Genomic DNA, 21,831 nt, shown 5'->3' on the forward strand with positions numbered 1-21,831 from the left:
GCGCAGTCCCGTACTTCTCGCGATATTTTGAGATGACGTTTACGGAAGTTTACATTCTGTTTGGAGAAACGTGTTACCGCTGGTAGATGGGAGCCGTGAAGAAGCCGGTTGCGGGAAATTTTAGCTGCTGAATGTATGTCGCGTCGTAGCATTTATCTACAATGAATTCTGTTTTAATTAACGCGGTTTTATCCAGCTCTCCGGACTATGAATTACTGTTTAAAACGCTGTCGTGGCCGAGTGAGTCGTGGCCGGAGACGGAGCGGGTGGAGGCTCTGACAGCTTTCATTCAGGGTCTGGGCTCGATTTTATCTGACTCGGACACGTTTACAGACGCGAAAAGACAGCGGATTATTGAAAATGTAGAGTCGGTAATTTGGATACAGTGTCTGCCTTTCCTTTGTAAAATATCGACGGAAGCTGCGGATGGTAGCATGCGTTGCAGGGAGAGCACCGCTGCTGTCTGCGGGCTTGTGAGCGCCTGTGTCCGGCTGTGTGACAGGTCTGTACCGGGGAAGGTGGCTCTGTCCGTCCTACCTTCCATCCAGATGTCAGAAGAAGAGCTACCCGGTCCAGGACGACTTAACGTGGAGGTTGCAAATGAACTCATGGCTGCTCTGTTACCTTCTCTATCAGCGGATGAACATCTCACACACACCATCTTGTCACGTGTTTTGTCCTGCATCAGAACACTCCCTAATGCACTAGTTTCTAAAATCACAGTCCGGCTTCTTTTAAACCTCCTGAATTGCTGCAGCGATGGAAGATTAAGCACCATCCTCAAGTTGATCATGGATGATCTGAGTAACTGGCACTACAATAGTCGCACATCTGTAGTAACAGAGCGCTCACTCCTGTGTTTGACAACCCTGTCAGACCACCTGATGAGACCCCACAGTGACCCAGACCCACGGGTGAACATCCAATTTTGGAGGATGGTTCAGGATGGATTGACGCACAGGGATAGTGTTTCACGTAAGAGGGCGCTGTACCTGCTAAAAAGGTGTGTGGCCCTGTCAGAGGAGGAGGGGGTGGACACTTTTCCATCCCAACAAGGTAAAAATGTGCAGAAATTGCTAATTTCAGTGCGATTCTGTGGATTAAATTCTGTTTTTTTCTGTTTTTTTTTTTGTTTGTGTTTTTTTTAATTAACCCTTTCATGTACGAATTATGAGAACCTTAATCAAAAATTTTTCCTGAGTGTTTTTATTCCTCTTTACGGCATGAAAAAAACAATGCGATTGAAAATTTTCTTCTGAAAAATAAATAAAAAATAAATAAAAAAGAAAAAATTATTTAAAATAAAAAAAAAAAAAATACATACAAAAAATAATAATGAAAAAAACAAATTCTTATGAACCTATTTTTCATGAAGTTGCAAAAATGTCCACTCAGCTGGACACCACACGTTTAATTTTTGACGCACAGAAACATGTATTTACTGATAAATTGTGTGAAAACTATGGGGAGGGGTTGTGATTCTGGGGGTTTATGCTCAGGAGAGATCTACATAATGTTACCAATTCATGTCAGAAAAGATATGTAGTGTCTTAAAACTTTAATAAAGATATGTGTTAAAAAAAAAAAAAAAACAATGAAAAGAACAACAAAACCCACAAGAGAACAGCTGTAGAAGAGCTGTCCACTGGAGTGACCACTGTGCATGAAAGGGTTAAATTATACATTTACATAGAGCTGCAACTAATTAATCGAATCAAAGTGATAAAAAAAAAAATCATTCAGCCACAATTCTCCTGAATCAAAGCTTTGTTTCTTTCATTTCTCTGCTGTTAAACATTGGTTCCACTGTTGTGTTTCACACGGACGCTTATTGTGACGCACAAAGAAGCTTCAGTTCAGGAAAACTGCAACAGAATATTTCCCTTCAATCAATTCAAATCGATTAATCAAATCGTGAATTTTTGCATTCGCTTCAAGCACCTAATTGATTAATCGGTTGCAGCTCTACACATAAACGTGTACTTAGACAAAAAAAAAAAATTCCCACACAAACACAATACAAAAAAAGAAATCACACAACAAACCAACAAACCTATTCAGCAAAAGAAAACAAGGCAAAATCATACAAAAAACAACAACAAAACAAATAAATAATACTATTGACTTCTATTTACAATGCTCAGGGCTGATTGAGAGTTAATATTATGTATACTAACAACAAATGTCTCCATCAAGAGAATTCTGACTGTTTTTGATCATGTTACAGATGAGACCTTGTTCAAATGGACCTCTGACAGGAGCAAGCTGCTGAGAGAGTTCTGGGAAGATTATGCTCTGGTGATGGAGACTCTGGAGGAGAACCAGGTAGAAAATAGAAGATGGTTGCACTTTCACAGAAAACAGTGTCTATTATATCATGCCCTCACTGTAAACCTTGTTGTGTTTTCCCTACCGCAGGTTCATGTCGTTCGGCCTGTTCTAAACAGAATAGATACGCTGATCCAAATGACAGCAAATGACAGCCAAGGTAAATGTTTTTTGGGGGTTTGCTCTGACATTTTTAACTTTTTTTTGGGTGTGAATGGGATGTAGTGACTTGGTTTTAAATCTTGAATGGTGTAGAATTACTTGGTCTGAGTAGTTCTTGATGATATGGCTTCATCATTTTTGTTAATACAAAGTTAACAGAGGTTTGTGGTTTTCTGTCTGCTGTGTTCAGGTCATGGCCTCCTCCATCCGTCCTGGCTCTTGTGTGTGTACCAACGGATGTTCCACAGTGAAAATAAAACCTTAATGCGTGAAGGAGTCTATCATCTGCTGGCGCTGCAGGTCCTCCAGCAGCCTGCTTTTGCATTGGCTTTTTCTCAGGTGCAGCTTCTCAGTCAGAATTAAATATTTATTAAACTTAATTGCAATGAATGAACATATATTAAAGAACCATCTTCTCTGCACTTTTAATCCTCAGTTCATCATTGGACCCTTTATGGATGTTTTGTCTGAAACTTCGCTCTTCCAAAGGTCAGAACTCTCTAAACCAGGGGTGTCAAACTCATTTCAGTTCAGGGGCCATATTCAGCTAAATTTGATCTGAAGTGGGCCAGACTAGTAAAACAATTACGTAATAATATATAAATAATGCCAACTCCAAAATTTTCTCTATGTTTTAGAGTGAAAAAAGTCAAATTAAACAATGAAAATGTTTATATCTACGAACTATCCTTTCAAACAATGTGAATAACATGAAGAAACTGAAAAAAATAAGTGTAATTTTAACAATATTCTGCTTCAGTTCATCATTTTCACATGTTCATTAAAACTTACAGATCACTACAAATACACAAAACATTTAATATCAGGCAGAATATTGTTAAAATTGTACTTACTTTTCTTAAAACGTTTCAGGTTGTTCATATTTGTTCAGGTTATTCACATTTTTTGTGAAATTATACCTTGTTTTAGTGTAAATGTATGAAAATATTTGCATTTACAAAGAGAGAAATTTGGAGTTGTGAATATTTATAGATTGTTATGATAGTATTTTACTGGTCTGACCCACTTGAGATTGAATTGGTCTGAATGTGGAACCTGAACTAAAAGGATTGTTAATATCTTCGTGTAATTTTTGTATTTCACAAATTCATCCCAAAGGCTGGACTGGACCCTTTGGCGGGCCAGATTTGGGCCCCGGGCTGCATGTTTGACACCTGTGCTCTAAACCATACAGTTACAATACACTGCATTAATTATTATCAGTGCTGTTCCATAATTAATAAACATTTTGTTTTCATCCAGGGCAGTTGGACAGAGTGTAGGAGATTGTCCTGAACTGGGAGCTAAACTTGAAGTTTTCCTGACCACCTTCTTCAATAGTCTACCATCAGATCATAGAGGTAGAAAAGTTAGTTTTTAACATTCAAGTTACAGAAAATATTAAATAAAGCTCCGATTCACCCTTCATGACTGAAACATCTTTCTTTTTGTGACTGTTGTATTTGTTTTGCAGCTTGTGTCCTTCTGCAGCTGATCCAGCAGTTGGGCTCTAAGCACTGGTGTGCTGTACCCCTCCTCTTCGTCTCCCAGGCTCTATCCAAACTGCCCCCAAGCCCTTTGTTAGGGATCAATGGGCTCACTGCGCTCAGGTACTGCGTCACTTTCACATTCATTCATAAAAGACCACTGGCGATGCAGGATGGTCATTATCTTTGTCGTGTTTAACAGGGAGGTGCTGCGCTGCACAATGATCACACATCAGGTTCTGCTGAGAGGCGCTGCCCAGTGCTTCCTGCTGAAAAGTGTTCTCTCCTTGACAGATGTGGTAAGATACTAACAGGGTGCTTGTGCAGGTCTTGAAAGCCTTAAAAAGTATGGAATTTTAAAATGCTGTTTTCCAGACCTTAAATCTGGAAATTTGTGTGAAAGTCTTAATAAAGTATGGAAAAAAGCTGAATTTTAGAGTATGCTCAAAGGCACGTAATCTTGTAAGACAAAAAAATACATGAGGAAAGCATATAAAAATGAATGGAATGATTCTAGGGAAACTTGTTTGTGTGATATCCATGCACTTTTGTGATTTTCATGTGTTTTAAATGTTTCTGCCAGTAAAACATAATATACTGCAGGGGGAATAGCAGTCTGGAATTTTTTTGTGGATAAAGTGCAAGCACCCTGACTAAACAGGATACACAGTCAGCACAAATATAGAACATAAGAGGTCAAAGTAACTGAAACACCATTTATTACAACATACTAATCCATTCACTCATAATAATATGGTTTAAACTCCTGAGTCGTCTTAATTGTATTATGTTTTAATGGGATGTTCTAGGTGTCACACCAGTAGTATGGGATATTAATAGATATTAAGCCATTAAATCTTCTTCAGTCAATGTTGGTAGCTTTTGTTTTTGTCTCTGATACTGATAAATAACTATTTTTATGGGTTATGTTAACGTTTGATGCTTGGAATAAAAATAGATTTACCAGTAGTGTGGTCCCTATTTGATGAATCATATCAGGAGGATTTTTCATTTTTTCTGACATTTTTAATGTGCTGTAATTTTATATAACACGTGGCTGCAAACTGTATTGATTGTATACTAACACATATCTAGCATTTTAATGACATTTTTCCTTTTTTCTGTATATAATATTCAGTCTCTGTACTGTTGTGATATAGAGTCAATATGTTGTTTCAGAGTGCAGTGACCCTTGATGATATATTTAGTTTCCTGATGCATTTCCGTGCAGATGAGTCATTGTGCAGAGGGACACAACTTTGGAATCAGGTACACTCTAAGACCATTTTCAGACATTCACCTGTCTTATAAACAGTAGCATGTTATAGGAAGTGTTGGATTGAATTATTGCTGTCCTGTACAGTCGCGGAAAAAATTATTAGACCACCCCTTGTTTTCTTCAGTTTCTTTTTCATTTTAATGCCTGGAACAACTAAAGGTACATTTGTTTGGACAAATATAATAAGAACAAAAGTAGCTCATAAGAGTTTAATTTTAGAGCTGACATCTAGCCATTTTCCATGGTTTTCTTGATAACCAAAATCACTTCAGTTCTTACATCAATAGCTATGGCATTGTACTGACAAAAACAGTGCTTTTAGGCATTCCATGTTTTCTTTTCTGTCTGTATTAGTCACATGATACTCACAGGAGTAGGGGTGTAGGAAAATATCGGTTCTACAATATATTCCGATATTTCATTTCACAATACTGTATCGACATTTTTAGGTGGTTATACAAATGTAGATATTGTGGAAGTTCATGTTTGTTTTTTGTTTTTCTTTTTTGTTTATATTTTATTTATTACTATTTAACACTTTTTTTTATTAAATAATGTTATTTCCTTTGTTGAGATTGCACAAAAATAATGTTATGATATTAGTTATGAACTAATAGAAAATGAACATATGAGCAGGATCTTAAACTGTAATGTCTGTAAAACATAATTAACATTTTCAAACAGGAAAATTTTGTGATATAACATTAGATCCTGTTGTGATCAAATAAAAATGTGTTTAGTATTTGTGCATATTTCTGGTGTGATTCTGTTCTTCAAGGAAATAATCATTTTAAAAAAGAAACAAACAAAAAATGGCCTTTTTAACAGTATCATGATATATCATATTGTGATCCTAGTATTGTGATTTGTATCGTATCACCAGATTCTTGCCAGTACACAACCCTACACAGGAGTTAGTACTTGATAGCGTAACGATTGTTTTTCATGACTTTTGATGGTCTAATAATTTTTTCCCCGGACTGTATTTACATCATTGCAGCTGTGTGTGTGGTTGTCAGACAACGAAGACAGCTTCAAGACCAGGGAGCATAGCGGCAAGGAAAGTGTCAGAGCATATGTTCAAGAAGAGATGTACACTTATCTTCAAGTCCCAGCCAGCACAGGTGAGTCTGGAAAAGAAATCGACATTCATGAAGTGAAAAATTCCCATTGCACACACCTTTGCACATTAATATGCTTTTTACATGCGGTTTTTAAGCCCAAGTTTCCCTGCTTTCCAGGTCAGACCGAGAGGTTAGCTGACTCCAGCGAGGCCCACAGGTTGGCCAGAGCCATTTTGCTGTGTGTGGACATGGAAAAGATCCGAGCTGCAGGAGATATCAGGAGCACTCTGGAGTCATTACTGTCTCCACTGCTGGACACCTTGAGCAGAGTCAGCACCAATATCTACCTGCCTGTGAGAAAGAGTGACAAGAGCCTTCAGCTTATGCTCCAACTGCTGCAGCTGGGACGAATATCAAGCAGTCAGCCCGGTGGAGAGGACCAAGGTCTGTATAGATAAAACTGGTTCATTGTTAAAGCTGTCAAATCCTCCTTCATACATATGGAAGAGTCACAGGAGATGGACAAGTTCGTTGATAAAAAAAAAAGAAAAAAAAAAGAGTAATTTGCGTCACCATTCATTCCAAATGATCTTTTGCTTGATGTAGCATTAAAGATATGAGGCTATTCTGTTAAATATCACCCCCATGACACTTAATTTAATAGTTCTGTCAGTTTAAGTTGGTGTCTTTGTGGTTGATGAAAGGTTCTCCGTATGTCAGCAGTTTAGGAAATTATATCTCTTAGGCTTCATCTTGTTTTTTCTTATAAGATCTATGACACAGTTGATGGTGAAAATTAACTGAAAATGTCACAGAGTCTTGGTTTTGTCAGAGATCCAACTGCATCACAGTAAATGCATCTCATCTATCCTTAAATAATTAGTATTTTCCCATTTTTTTTCTCATTTCATCTTTTAGTATTCTGGCTGTGGTATTATCTGTTGTGGCTTAGTATTGTGTAACACTTTTCACTTGCTTTTCACAGTTGATAATGTGATGAATGCCATGGAGAAAGCCATTTGTAATATTACACATCCTGTCCAAGAGTTTATCTTGAGGCGGTTGTGTGGGGAACTTCATGAGGTAATCCGCAAATCAGTCAAGTCAAAAGCACGCAATTTAGTGTAAATGGACCCTAGTGGCAAACACTGATATATGCATATGCTGTTTTTTTTTTTCCAGCTGTTTGACATAGAACGTGCAGAACTTTATCTGTGTGTCCTGAAGCAACTTGCAGTCATGTCCAGGTCAACACTGCAGCACCACAGTAACACAGAGCAGGCCTATTTCCAGAAGCTCATCAGGTTCAACCTCAAGGTCCTGCAAGAACCAAACAAGCAGGTACACAGCCAAAGTATCATTTCTGAGTCAGATGACAAATATTTCTCAATTACGTTGCTTGATTATTCATAATTGTGTTGCTTTTCTATCTTCAGAATCCCTCTGTTGCAAACCAGGTGGTTAGAGTAGTTGCTATGGCATCCCTTGCCACGATTTCCAGTCTTGTGGAAGAGCAAGCGATTGAAATGCAATCAGAAACTGTGTCAGTATTCAAAGGACTGAATGAGTACTTCTACAGTCCAGTTTCATCTTCCCAAATGTCTGTGGGACGCTTCAATGAGACCCTCCTGAAACCACAAATAGACAATTTAAGGTAAGATAAAATACATGTTTGTTTGTTTTTTATCTCTTTGCCTGGAAAGTTTATCTTACAACAAAAATACTTCGTATGTAAGCATGGATGAGGCTGGAGTGATTAAGAATGAATGAATGATTTATTTATTTTTAAAATGATGCAGTTAATGAACATTTACATGTAAATGCAAGAGATTATAGCCATACAGCTAATTTCCATCTCGAGTCCCATTGGCAGGTAAAAGAAAAAAACAAAAAACCCAAACAGCTTACAGATAACATAATACCATAACTGAAGTAAGATATACAAAAAGAAAAACAAGCAACAACACACAGTGCACACACACAAAAAAAACAGGGTCCAAGGCAGCCACCAAGCAAAAACTGGTTAAAGTTTGCTCATGATAATGAGTACTTTACTTTTTTCTACAGTGATACAGAAGAGCATGGACCTGCACTACAGGACTGGGGACGCATAGTCGCCCATTATATGCGGGACCAGTGGACGTGCCTGAGTGTTCTGATCAAGGCTGTTGGGATTCCGGAGTCGGTGGAGATTTCCAGAGCCAGTGAAACTCTCAAAGCTGCTCTGAGCTGTGGTGTGGAGGCCTTGGCTCTGCTGCCCAGTGACCTGGTGCTGCCTGTTTTCACTTTTACCGAGAGAGTGCTGCCACAAGTGAGTCAGTTTTTTATAATAAAAAATGTAAAAGTTAAACAATCAACACATTTATTAAACTCTTTTTTTCATTGTTTGTTGACTGTAAGTTTTGATTGTCAGTAGGTAAAATGATGTCTGTGCCAAGTGTGACAGTTTGAGGGATTTTTGCTTCTATTCTTAACACAAATCTGAATGTAAAAGGCAGGCCTATCAACAGGATTTATCATGTTATAAAAGTTTGGTGGAAACTGGAAATTGTCAGTGAACAAAGGATGAACGTGAACTTTAAAGGGAGTGGGACACCTCTAAAAATCCTACATGTAATCTCATTTTCTTCACAGCTGGTCCATGAGGAGGAGCCTCTTTGTGTGGATGCTGTGACTGTGAGTTGGGTGCTGGTGCAGGGACTGAGCACTAACGCTCACGACTTCTGGCCTGCACTAAAAGGCTTCATCTCCATGGCCTTCCACTATAAACTCTTAGAGCTGACAGAGACCCGGGCTCCGATGCTCACAGCAGCCATGAAACAGGTGATTAAATAGAAGCGCCTTGGTCAAGTATGTGCACTTTGAACATATATAAAGTGTATACAGATGAGGGAGTGTTGTGGGATTGTTTTTAGATCACCACCCAGCTGATGGAGCTGTCTGACTCCAAGAGCGGTGTGTTCAGTATGCTCATCCATCACTGCTGTCAGATGTGGATGCCCACAGGCCAAGGCAGCAGGAACCAGACTGGATCCATCTTTTCTAGTGTTTTCAGCCACATCAAGATACTGACAGAGGCATGTGTGTATGGACCTGTGTTTCGGAGAGATCAGCGGTAACTCTTATTCCATTACTTGTTCATTTAAAAACCTTTTGGGGTTAGTCTTAACTGTATTATCTTTTATAGGCTCATCCAGGATGTCCAGACCTATGTGGAGCAGCTGGGTGAAGAGTGTGCGGCTAATATTGCAGTATCGAGGTGAGCTGTAGATTTGGTGCCGTTCTCCTTTATGGCTGTAAGTAAAAATTCTGCCACTAGAGGTCTCTCTTGTTGTGTAGATGTAGTCACAGCTGTCTTTCTTTTCTAGTGATAACAGGGACGATCAGTTGCCGCGCACATGTGTACTGTCTTTCCTCAGTCGACTGGATTCTTCTGACTTGGAGCATCAAAGACTAATGGAAAATTTAATTACTGATTTGTTAAAAAAGGTGGGCTTTTGATTAGTTTCAACTTAGTTATAGTATTCAGATGGTTGTTTAATACTCCAATATCAAGGGCATGGATTTTGTTTTACTTTGTTTCTGTACTTTTAATGTTTTTAGATTAGATTATTGGTCATTTTCTCATTTCAAAATAGATTAAGCCTCTCTAAGAAGTCTTTTTTTTTTTTTTTTTTTTTTTTTTTTTTTTAACAAAATGAGACTAATTTCCAACCACTATTTATTTATTTTTTTTATTAATTCATTTTCCGAACCACTTAGTCCCTGAGATGGTTGGGTGGGGGTGGGGGGTTCTGGAGTCTATCCCAGATTAACAATAGGTGAAGGTGGGGGTAATAAATTTTTGTACCTTAATTACACTGCCAGATATTCTGTATCATAGGGCATATGGGGAAGACATCTTTCATATATAAGAAGTCTGAGCATCAATTAAAGATAATTTAACAACACTTAACTGTATTTTTTTTCTCATATCTTTCCATTCTTTCACCGTCCTCCTATCTTTGCAGGATAATGATATATCAAAGTCAAAAGTACGTTACTATAGCAACTCCTTGCAACATCGTGTGAAAAACAGGGTATGGCAAACGCTGCTGCTGTTGCTGCCCAAGCTCAGAGAGGTAAGACGATGACATTGGCACTTCCACTAACAAAGGAAAAAGGTCAGTCTGATGGTAATGGATCGTGTGTGCCTGCAGGAGTTCATTTCCACTTTGCTGAGCCGCGTCTTTGAGGCCGGATTCTGTAGTAACCAGGCCTCGGTTAAGTACCTCATCGAGTGGATGATGATTCTGATCCTTTCCCGCAATCCTCAACACATAGACAGCTTTTGGGACTGCTTCAGCATGGTAAGATCCCAATCTGGACACCTGACTATGAAAATATACGCAATATTTTGGTAAAATTTCTTTGTTTTTTGTAAAGGATCACGAAAAGACCAAGACCAGTGTCTGCACTTTCCTGTCAGTCCTGGTACATTTCAGTGTCATCCTCCCTCATATTAAGGATAAGGTAAAGCCACTGATTGTTTTTTTTTTTTTTTTTCAACTAAAACTCCTTGTTATTAGCGTTAGTTTTCTCCATCACTGTCTTTTTTTTCCTACATATCTAAGGTTGTACAGTTACGTAAAGCACTGGACATCATCCTGCAGTGGTGTTTCAACCATAACTTCAGTGTGAGACTGTACGCCTTGCTGGCACTGAAGAGGGTGTGGAGTTTGGCAGAAGTCAGGATGGAGGCAGAGGAAGGAGCTGATGGCTTGCGAGGGCTGTCTACTGTGATTAAGGCCTGTCTGAACCAGGCTGAGGCTATGCAGAGCACTGGGTGAGAGCATAACAGCTTATAACGGGTGAAAAAACATGTCTTATGGAATTGTATTCAATCAAGTGTATATCTGAATACCGTCTCATCTTTTAGGAACGCAAACAAGAACTGGTTGAGGATTCAGGAGCACTTTTTCTTTGGTGCTTTTCATCCTATCAGAGATTTCAGTGTTGAGGTAAGGGGTAGATCATTGCTTTAATATCCTCCTGAGACCCAGGAAAGTAAAAGATTTGGCTTTTTTACATGAAATAATAGCCTTGATTGGAAACAGCATGATACAGCAATTTTTTCAGACACTTTTTTGTTAAGTAAGCCGAGTACAAAAATGCATTGCTGAGTCTCAGGAGGATATGCAAATTTGCAAGAAAATAATGTGTTAAGGCAGGGGTTGTCAAACATATGACCCATGGGCCAACACCAGCCCGCCAAAAGGTCCAATCTGGCCCGCGGGATGAATTTGCAAAGTACATCAATTACACTGAAGCTATTAAGAGTCAAAGGTGTCAAACTCATTTTAGTCTAGATTCCACATACAGACCAATGTTATCTCAAGTAAATTAATAACATAACCTATAAGTGATGACAATTCCAACTTTTTTTGTCTTGGTTTAATGTGAAAAAAGTAAAATTCCATTCAATAAAATGTGAATAACCTGAAATGTCTTAAGAAAAATACATACAATTTCAACAAAATTACACTTGTTACTGGTGTAAACGTTTTGTGTATTTGTAGATCCACTGTGATCTGTAAATTGTGTTAATAATAAGCTGGGAGATAATATTGTTAAAATTGCACCCACTTATTTTTGTCAAGAAATTTCAGGTTGTATGTGGTTGTGCAGGTTTTTCACACTTTTATAATGTAATTTTACTTTTTTCACAATAAAAAAAGAAAATTTAGGATGATTGTTTGTCGGTCATTACCCTGCCCCCCGAAGTGGAGGCAAGGGGAATTGTTTTTGGTTTATTTGTTTGTTAACACGTTAGCAGCAACACTATTGGTTGAATTCGTACAAATATGGTTTATAGACTGCCAGTGACCCAGAATAAATCTCATGACATTTTGGGAAAAGTAGGTCAAAGTTCAAATTTTTTAGGATCTTTTTAAATCTTTCCATTTACTTATAATGGGCGAAGAATGTGCAAGGGTTGGGGTTTATTGTGCCTGGTACCACTTGTTGCATATTATTTTACTGGTCTGGCCCACTTGAGATCACATCAGGCTGAGTGTGGCCCCTAAACTATGAGGATTTTGGCACCCCTGTATTAAGGCATAGTGTTTTTTGTTTCTCTTTCCTAGACTATATTTTACACTTTTCCCAGTCTGTCAGAATTGGCTGACGATGAGTGGATTCCACCGTGGAAGTTTGAGAAGCTGGCTTCTTTCTCTCAAAGTCCCACTTGTCCGTTGAGAAACCCTGCTTCTGACCTGAGCCAGCTCGATCCTGGAGACTGGATCCAGCAAGACAAAAGTACAGTAGCACCTAGAAGCAGAACTACATACAAAGAGAAAAACCATAATCATGTAAATCATACCTCCTGTTGAGCAATTTTGTCTTTTTTTTTCCAGGTGAGCAGGATAAGGAGGAGCGCTGGGCAGATGTACAGAAGAAGATAACCCCCTGGAGGCTGGGAATCCAGGATCAGGAACCAGAACTTCAGCTGGTTCCTCAACAGAGAGCTGCCCGAGTGGGGAAGCTGCAAGGCGCCCTGCTGGTTGTAGCCTCACTGATCGACAAACCCACCAATTTAGGAGGTCAGGAGCAGCACAGCTAACAATTTAACCTCATAGCCATCATTCTGTTAAGTATGACCAAGTAAAGTGTCAGTGAATAATTTTAACGAACATGAATAAACGTTGTCATGTGTTGATTTTCATAGGGCTGAAGAGGTCAAACACAACAGCCTGTGAAGCATATCACTTTAGTCCTGTTATCATAGTTGATACAGGGAGTGCACCTTGTGGAGTCCCATTTTATGTTCTTTTGTGACAGATGATAAGGGGCCGAATCAATCAGAATGTGTTTATAGAGGAAAAGACCCATTTTCAAAACCAATATTGATACTGGATGATGTAAGAGAGAACATTAGCGCTGCCGATCTGTAAATGTTTTACTCGAAATCCGGCCATCGCGAGTGGTGCTTTTTTATCCGTCTGTGCAGATGATGATAGATCATCAGCCACTTTATTCTGAGTCATTATTTCCACTGACTGTGACTAAAAAGGTCATCCTGACACTTTAAACAAATGGAAAGGAAGATTGGCTTCTGTTTATTCAAACCCAGTGTCCATTTCAAGGACGCTCACAGGTCATATACAGAATATTACCTGTTGTTGTTGCTGTTCCAGGTCTGTGCCGAACATGTGAGATCTTTGGTGCCAGTGCTTTGGTCCTGGATAGCCTCCGCCATGTCAGTGACAAACACTTTCAATCCCTGAGCGTCTCATCAGAGCTGTGGCTTCCTCTGCTGGAGGTGAAGTGCTTTAAACGGTCTCACGGTTATTTTTATCTCTTCTCTCTAATATATCAGTCACAGTGGACTAGTAACCTGGGAAATGTGTGATGTCACATCGATAGCTTGAGGCTAGAACGGTCATAGTCGAGCCCATCAAACATCAAAACCAAGCAGCAGCCAGATCATGCAGCTGTTAAAGTCAGTATATTTGGTGACATTTCGGTGAATATTTCAGACATCTAAGGCTGTTACACACCCTCTGCCTGTTACTGCAAGCATCAAACAGCGTCATTAAAAAAACACAAAGGCACAAATGAAGTGCTGTCATCCATTCCACAACAAAACAAGTTATGTCACCTTCCAGTACATGATCATACGTCACACATTTCTGGCTGTACATGCACTTTACACTTCAGCTCCTCCCAGGCTCCTTTTTTTTTCCCCCCATAAGTATCTTCCGCACACAGACAGAACGCCATAATATTCCTGTCATGTATTTCACAATGACCCCCTGCTCTATGTGTTTAACTTTACTATCACCGCTTTAAGCCAGGGGGTGTAATTGTGTCTTGAGTGTCCTATCCGCACTTGATTGTGATAATTATTGTTCGAAATAACAATGAGGTTGTATCTATGTAATGTCTCTGCCCATTAGGTGAAGCCAGTGGAACTCATTGACTTTCTGCAGTTGAAGAAGAGTGAAGGTTACTGTATTGTTGGTGTGGAGCAGACAGCCAACAGTCAAAGCCTCCAGGAATACCATTTCCCTGAAAAGACCCTTCTACTGCTGGGGTATGATGGCTTTGATTCAACTTTAGTGAAAGTACAACTCTGCATCGTGTTTTTCCATCGTGCACACAACTAGCTACAACATGCACTCAGGCCTTTTCCTTCTCGTGCCCTTGTGATTCTGACTGAGTGAAAGCTGTGAGCTGACGAGGCTATTTAATATTATCACACATGTTTAGTGTGCCTCCCTGCAGCACAGAGCCTCTCTTCTCCATAGTGTACCTGTCGGGGCATGCTGGGCTATAATTGGTTGTCCCTGAGGGAAGAGCAGAGGAAATAAATTACACAAACCACTACGAGCAGAGTGACAAACTCGAGCTGTAACTAGTATAGTCGTCTTATTCCAACAAACGTAGCTTGTTCAATTTGAATTTCCATCTGCTTCAGTAGTTCGAAGATCATCTCACCTTGAATGTGCTCAGTAGTTCTGTCCGTGGACATGCAAAGAGGGACGCATTAATATTTATTATGTACATGTATGCGTCCTTTCTTGTTCTATCCAGTTCAGTCGCAGAGGTAGGAGAGGTGTTTAACGCCCTATGCGAGCTGAACCTTGAGTGCTTTCACAGCTGTGCACTCCCCAGCACAGCATGGCACAGCTCTAATCTCTCATCAGCCCACTATTATCTCACCCAGTTGCACTTCAGATAAATGTAGCTCATCAAATCTCGGTCTCTTACTGCGTGACACACTCTGTAGGTTGCCAAACCTATTGCCTCTTTATGTTTGGTTTGCATGGCACATACTACAGGATATCAACTATATACTCAGTTTGATTACAGTTTGAATTGTTCTTATTAGACGTCGATTCATTAGTCATCGGGATGAAAAGCAGTCCTCTCATCTCATAATCGCACAGAAATGAAGCATTAACTTGGCAAGTGCTCTTAAATTAGATCAACTTCACAGCGTCATTGAACCCAACAAAAGCTGGAATTACAAACATCCAGTTACATAAAACACGAATTGGACTCTGTATAATTTAGAGTGATGCAGCAGTTTGCAGTTGGTTAGAGGTCAGCGGAGGTTGCTTTTTATTATTGAGTAGATGCTCAGCAATTAAGACTTCTTCATGTACTCTTTCTTCTCTGTTAATCTGACTTGTATGAGAAGGTTCTCCCCCTGTAAGTTGTAATTGAAGCAGTGGTTCAAACACAGATTCCTCGTCACAGAAGTTGAATATAATCAGTTTTACAAGGACTGAAATCTAGCAACAAATATCACAGCTGCCAACTTCAATAAACAAAGTCAATCGGTGGTGAAATCGCATTAATGTGCACTCGATCATTCCATTGTACGTGTCTCGTTATACATAATATCATGTTTTTTTTCTCATCTCTCATATAGTAACGAACGAGAAGGCATTCCTGCCAACTTACTCCAAATGTTGGATGTGTGCGTAGAAATCCCTCAACAAGGAGTCATCCGCTCGCTCAACGTGCACGTCAGCGCTGCCCTGCTGATTTGGGAGTATACGCGGCAACATCTCACCTCTAGTCTAAGTGAAGTCAACTCCAAACTCAAGTGAGGATTAAACCATGAGCGCAGCTTTAAGGACATGACATTCAGCCTCCAAATGTGGAAACGTTGAATATCTCTTCAGCTCTGTGGCTCAGAGTATTTGATTGTGGACATTTTATTTCAGGAAATCGAGTCCAGCGTGTGAATATGATCCAGTTTCTGTGCATGAAAGTACTGCAGATCTGAGGTTTTACTCTGGTCAGCACTTGGTATTGTTTTTGTGCCTTAATGGAAGTCATGAATAGAGATCACTGCTGGGTATTATATCTAAATATTCCACTGGGTATGCTGTTGTTAGACCTGTTAAGAGAGGCAATTTCTGTTGGCAGAGCAGCCGTATAAACGTGGGTTTTTTTCCCATTTCAGGATAAGTGTCCTCTTTGTTTAACCAATTAGGTTTTGCCTCAGAGATCCAGGAGCCAAGTACATAGAATAAATAAATGCTGCTTTTGTTCATGGCCTCATTTTATGTTTTAACAGTATTTTAATCCACTTGGTTTGAAATTGTACAATAACATTTTCATAAAAGTGAATAAATGAGTAAATCTTTGACATTTGATTCACTTGATGTACATTTTCTCTTTATTTGTTGTGGTTCAAGACTGATAATAAAGCAGCGAAGGAGTTAAATCAGTACAGTAGGTGTTCGTGTACTCTACACCCTCCCCTCTGAAGAAAAGGAGCTGGCTCACCTGGAGACCGCCCACCAGATGAGATGCATGGACTCACTTCAGATCACCCTGGTGCATCAGTTATCTGTTTCCCGTTTCATGGTGTGTGAATGGCAGTGACCTGAAGGGACATGAGTGGCTCGCGAGGCTCCTGGTCGCTTCTCCGATCAGGAGACACAGTCAACACAAGCTGGACAGAAGGAACCGGGGCCCCGCTGACAACCCAGACCTACCTGTTTCTGGAGATCCTCATGGTGCTGATGTGTGTGGGAGCTGTAACAGGTAGTCGTTCATGGTACCAGATAAATGCACAAAGTTCTATATTTATCGAAGGGTGATTTCAGAATGTTATTAAAATGTGCATAAAGGTTATTATTAGTAGTAGTAATAGTAGTAGCAGTATATGCATGCACATTTTACATCATATTATATTTTATCAATCATTTTCACTGATGAAGAAATGGAAAAGGATATTCTTTACTGGGTCAACTTATTTACCAAAGAAATATGAATAAATGTAAGAAGACTTTCTATCAGCTGTTTCTGAACCTTCTGTCATTGTAACTTAATGAGAAAACTACTGCACCATTCGTCATGTCATTAAAACTAAAAAAACAAGCATTTTTTGACAACTTAAAGTAGACATTGAGGATATTTCTGTAAAACCGTAGACATTAACTCTGCTTTTATGTAAAACCTGTTGCAAGAATAGAAAATATTTATTGCTGTGCATGGAGATGGAGTCTGGGGTTAAAGAATATATGTGGAAAAAACAAACAAATTTAAACCCCAAGGGCTCAAACTACAGTTAAAACACTGAGTTAATTAAAATATTAACCCATAAAGACCCAGTGCTACTTTCGTGGTAGTTTCCAAATTATTTTTTCTTTCTATTTAACCTTTCTTAAATGATTTATCACCATTTATCATAATATTATCCTCTCCATTTTGCGTTTTTTCTGTGAAAATCAAGTATTTTCCTATATGTATTTCACTGATCATGTAATTTAATCATCATTCTGAATTTACATTTGAGGCGTATTATACCAAAAACAGACAAAACCTGAAAAAAAGTGACTTTTTCACTAAAATCCATCATTAACTAAACATAAACAGTGTGTCCATCCACTGTCATTGATCAAACTCCATGGGTTTTACAGGTGAATTAATGTTGTAGAAGACTACAGTGTTTCCACGGTAACCATGGAGCCTCTGAACGTCCAAATGGGTCATATCTGATGACAATGAAAAGATGACAAACAGTATTTTACACCAATTATTTACATGGATGGATAGGATTAGTGGATCAACAGGTATTAAACAGTTTAGATCACTGGTGTATATTTGGGTCTTTATGGGTTAATTATTATTATTATATATATTTTTTTTTAAATGAACATCAACCCTATGTTCTAGCCATCACATCCATAAAACATTTGGCTGAGATGTTGGTATTCTGGTCAAAACCAGGCTCTATACATGCATAAGCAAACCTAAACTAATCTACACAGATCTAGGGATTTTTTTTTTCCTGTCATACTACCCCGACACGACCTCTACCAGCGCTGTCCTTGCATGTCTGGGTCACATTTATTTGCAGACACATGTACGCACATGGATTCAGTCTTGTAGCCTCACATTTTCCAGACTATTACTCAACCTGTGCACTGTTTCTCTTTGTAAAGCGTCAAGGGAACAGCCGATGAAAATCTATTTAATATATATATGTCCTTGAGAATTCTAGACCAAATAGCCCTCATGAAAGCTAGAGGCTGTTTTCATTTGAGCTCCAAATCAAGTCTCAAATGAAAATATTAGATAAAAAGACAATTTAGAAGAGTTGGTTTGAGGAAAAAGCCCAAATCCTAAGAGTTTATCGACTCCAGGTAAAGCACAAAAACTCTTATTTTTCCAATCTATTTCGAAATACAAGTCAAGATTTATCCTCAGTGCCATCAACAGAGTAGATGATTCCCCAGTTGCTTTTTGTGCCACCTCTCTAGAAGACTCTGAACACTTCTTAAATTATTTTTGCTGAAGAGATAGAAAACACTGCAGGATCAAATTACTGTTGTTAGGTCACTTCTACCTTCAGCTGAGCCCTTCTCCTCCACTGTTTCTGTTATAGATGTTCACCTCCATTACCTCTAGGGATTTGGTCAACATCGTATTCAATTTTAATCTCACTACTTGTAAACTTGATTTTCTTTTTTACCACAAGAGGAATGAGGAAAGATAGCAACTGGCTGTAGCTGCAAAAGGAAAACTCTATGCATTTGAATGGTACTGAATTAAAACTAAATGAGAGGGAGGTGAAGGTAAAGAGGAAAGGACAAGATGACACAATACATATGCATCAAGTGCTGCAAATATATTTGCAAGACACACACTCACCCAAGTCTGTCCTTCATTGCGGTGTGCAGTGGGACATATGTCTCTTGGGTGCAGGTGTAGGAATCCAGTGTGTGTATCCCAATCCAGCATATTTTTACATTTTCTGTCCGTTCAAGTATTCTGCACTGTAGTATCTTTTGTTATCACTGTAATGAATATTTCATTATTCTATCTGGTTTAAACAATATGATTTTTTTTTTTTTATCTGTGTGTAGGTAACATTCTTGTCATTGTTATTGTTGCGGCAACCAAGACTTTCCACTGTGTGACATCGGTGCTGATCATGAACCTGGCCATCAGTGATCTGTTGGTGGGAGCAGGAGTGATGCCTTTCATCGCCCTGTCAGTCATGGACAGTGGATGGGAGAACTGCACTGTAAGTCACATCATTTGCACCTTATATATACATTTATCGTACTGTTCATCTCTGACAGTCTTGCACATTTAACATCTTACTTATCTGAGGCGTGTTGTATGCCATTTACATCTGACAGTTTGCAATTACCCAGATATGGCACTTTTATGTAAATGTATATTTTTCTCCTTGTAATAGTAGTTTATATATATATATATATATATATATATATATATATATATATATATATATTTTTTTTTTTTTTTTTTTTTATATTTTTATGCTCTTTTTTTTTTGCATGCCATTTTTAAATGCCACTTTGTTTTGGTTGTAATTTCCTATTTAAATCATTCTATTTAAATTTTTATGCTTATACTTCTATACTTATCTTAAATTCTTTTTGCATTCAGTGTGGATGTACAAGTAAGATTTTCATTGTACAGGGAAAGCTGTTTCTTTACTGTACACATAACACATGACAACAAAAGCTAATCTGTGGAACCTACTCTCCGTTGAAATAAAATCTTTGACGAGCTTAGATTTATTCAAAAAACTTACAAAAAAATAGATGTGCCAGAAACAGCAGTGTACTAATGTTTAATGCTTGGATAATGTTTATCTGTTTCTTTACTTTAACCTGATTATTTTCTTTCCTATACCACAGTTTTGTACGTAAAAGGTCATTGTCTCTCCATTCCTCTCTGTATTTTAACTTTTCATAAAAGCCCATGTAGGAACCGGTGCTGCAAATTAGCTTTTGCTATAAGCACTATGATGCATGCATGGGTTTGCTGCGTTACAGTTGGTCTATGTCTTTTGTATCTGTCCCTATCAAGTAAACCAAATAAACAAATAAATAAATAAATGAAACGCTTTGAATCAGTCCAAACAGACACCCATCTCCTGTAATTTTCACCCTGTGCATTTGTGTGGAATTTTACATCTTTGCACTGTTTTTTTTTTTTTTTTTTTTTTTTGCAGGATCTCTGCCTGTTTGTTGGTTACACCTCCTCTGTGTACTGCACCGCTTCTGTTCTGACACTGGCTGCTATTGCTCTTGACCGGTACTACTCCATCGTGGACTGCCTGCGTTATAGCTCACGCTGCACCCTGTGGAGGATCTGTGCCGTGGTCCTGTGGATCTGGGTGCAGGCTCTGACCACCAGTTGCCCTCCTCTGCTGGGCTGGGGCTCTTTTAGCTATGTTGATTCCATGTACAGCTGTGCAGTCAACTGGGCCAGCAGTCCCAGTTACACAGCGTTCATGGCTGCTCTGTCCTACCTCATACCAGCAGTGGTCATCCTCTTCTGCTATGTGAACATTGTCAAGGTGGCCCGCAGCCATGCCAGGAGGATTCATACACTAGAGGATTCTGTCCAGCGCAGCAGGAATGCAAGTACTGCCTTCCCTCCGGCTGACTTATCTCACCAGAGCTGTGGGAGCCTCCACACTCCTTCAAAACTCATCTATCATGTAAGTGGACAGTTTGTGTCTGAGGTCAGTAGAGAGCAAGGGAGTGATATCAGCCCTGCTCTGCCTGACTCCACTGCAGAACAGAACAGCTCTACTTCTAGACGTTTGTTCTCCCTCTTTGCCCAGAGCGTTTCCCAGTCATCCCTGCATAACTCCCAGCAGCACCATAATCACCATGGAGTGGTGCGTCTCTTCTTAGTTATCTCAGCTTTTTTCCTGTGCTGGACACCTTACATTGGAGTGGCCCTGGTCCAGGCCACAGAGTTTGCAATCTCAGGTCAGTCCAGCCTCATCCCAAGTGGTGCTGTTACCTTCTCCTACTGGCTGGTGTTGCTGAACTCAGACATCAATCCTTTACTGTACGCTCTGCTAAGCAAGCGTTTCCAGGGTGCTCTTCAGGGACTAAGGCAAAAAATAAGAGCACGGCTTGGAAGTGTTGTGGGAAGGGGAGGAGGGGAGGCCAGAACGGAGGGTGATGATGGCAGGAGCAGTGAGCCCTGCACCTTAAGCACCACCAGTCCTGCTGCACCTTCCAGCTCAGACAGTTCAACCTCTGATGAGTCCAAGTATTGCTCCTCAGTGTTCACTGTTAGTGCTGACTTTAAACATCACTCTGAACAGCATCTGTATAAAATATGTCACCCTACACCTACCTCCCCTTCCTGTTCTGTGTGCCAAGATGCTGGTGGTGACAGGAGGGTGGACTGTCTGCAGGTCCCCCCACGGCCACAGGAGGGCACCAGACTTCCTTATTCTGCACTGACTCATGAGAGACAGGCCACTTTCTTCTATGGACAGATTACAGTGAGAGTAGAACATGATGTTTCTTAGTATTATTTATGCAGATTCTGTTTCACCATTTGTGACATTCAAACTGTTTTGCAATGTTGGGCCAATGGGCATCAAATAAAATGTTGGTTGAGACACAACATTCCTATGCAGGGTGACAAAATATGGAGAGAGATTGTAGTAATTATCGGGTCCAGACAAGCATGGAAGAAAGAAAATGGAGTATGGGAAAACACA

The 21,831-nt window shown here is 39.4% G+C and overlaps 2 protein-coding genes across 2 annotated transcripts; both read left to right on the forward strand.

Moving 5' to 3' along the window:
* The first annotated feature begins 66 nt into the window (after positions 1–66).
* tarbp1 (TAR (HIV-1) RNA binding protein 1) lies at positions 67–16,475 on the forward strand. The gene is made up of 29 exons (XM_030156591.1): positions 67–1,056; positions 2,228–2,325; positions 2,419–2,488; positions 2,681–2,829; positions 2,927–2,979; positions 3,754–3,851; positions 3,965–4,100; positions 4,180–4,276; positions 5,157–5,246; positions 6,257–6,380; positions 6,498–6,764; positions 7,306–7,403; positions 7,503–7,661; positions 7,757–7,974; positions 8,388–8,631; positions 8,955–9,143; positions 9,236–9,435; positions 9,508–9,579; positions 9,689–9,809; positions 10,331–10,441; positions 10,520–10,669; positions 10,746–10,832; positions 10,934–11,145; positions 11,239–11,320; positions 12,446–12,617; positions 12,716–12,901; positions 13,496–13,620; positions 14,258–14,394; positions 15,739–16,475. Exons 1-29 carry the CDS (start codon positions 162–164, stop codon positions 15,917–15,919), a joined length of 4,821 nt encoding a protein of 1,606 aa, XP_030012451.1. The 5' UTR covers positions 67–161; the 3' UTR covers positions 15,920–16,475.
* A 236-nt stretch (positions 16,476–16,711) lies between these two features.
* On the forward strand, positions 16,712–21,636 carry LOC115434601 (5-hydroxytryptamine receptor 1D). The gene is made up of 3 exons (XM_030156638.1): positions 16,712–16,865; positions 19,193–19,353; positions 20,314–21,636. Exons 1-3 carry the CDS (start codon positions 16,715–16,717, stop codon positions 21,634–21,636), a joined length of 1,635 nt encoding a protein of 544 aa, XP_030012498.1. The 5' UTR covers positions 16,712–16,714.
* Positions 21,637–21,831: the final 195 nt, after the last annotated feature.

The sequence above is a fragment of the Sphaeramia orbicularis genome, chromosome 15 (genome assembly GCF_902148855.1).
Source record: "Sphaeramia orbicularis chromosome 15, fSphaOr1.1, whole genome shotgun sequence".
In the NCBI taxonomy this organism is placed as follows: Eukaryota; Metazoa; Chordata; class Actinopteri; order Kurtiformes; family Apogonidae; genus Sphaeramia; species Sphaeramia orbicularis.

Bases quoted from the DNA above. Each gene is read 5' to 3' on its own strand.
- tarbp1 (XM_030156591.1), top strand. From the start codon at position 162: ATGAATTCTGTTTTAATTAACGCGGTTTTATCCAGCTCTCCGGACTAT. The intron at 9,580-9,688 runs GTGAGCTGTAGA...TTTCTTTTCTAG, and splicing joins GCTAATATTGCAGTATCGAG to TGATAACAGGGACGATCAGT. The intron at 12,902-13,495 runs GTCAGGAGCAGC...TTGCTGTTCCAG, and splicing joins CAAACCCACCAATTTAGGAG to GTCTGTGCCGAACATGTGAG.
- LOC115434601 (XM_030156638.1), top strand. From the start codon at position 16,715: ATGAGTGGCTCGCGAGGCTCCTGGTCGCTTCTCCGATCAGGAGACACA. The intron at 16,866-19,192 runs GTAGTCGTTCAT...ATCTGTGTGTAG, and splicing joins GTGTGTGGGAGCTGTAACAG to GTAACATTCTTGTCATTGTT. The intron at 19,354-20,313 runs GTAAGTCACATC...TTTTTTTTGCAG, and splicing joins GTGGATGGGAGAACTGCACT to GATCTCTGCCTGTTTGTTGG.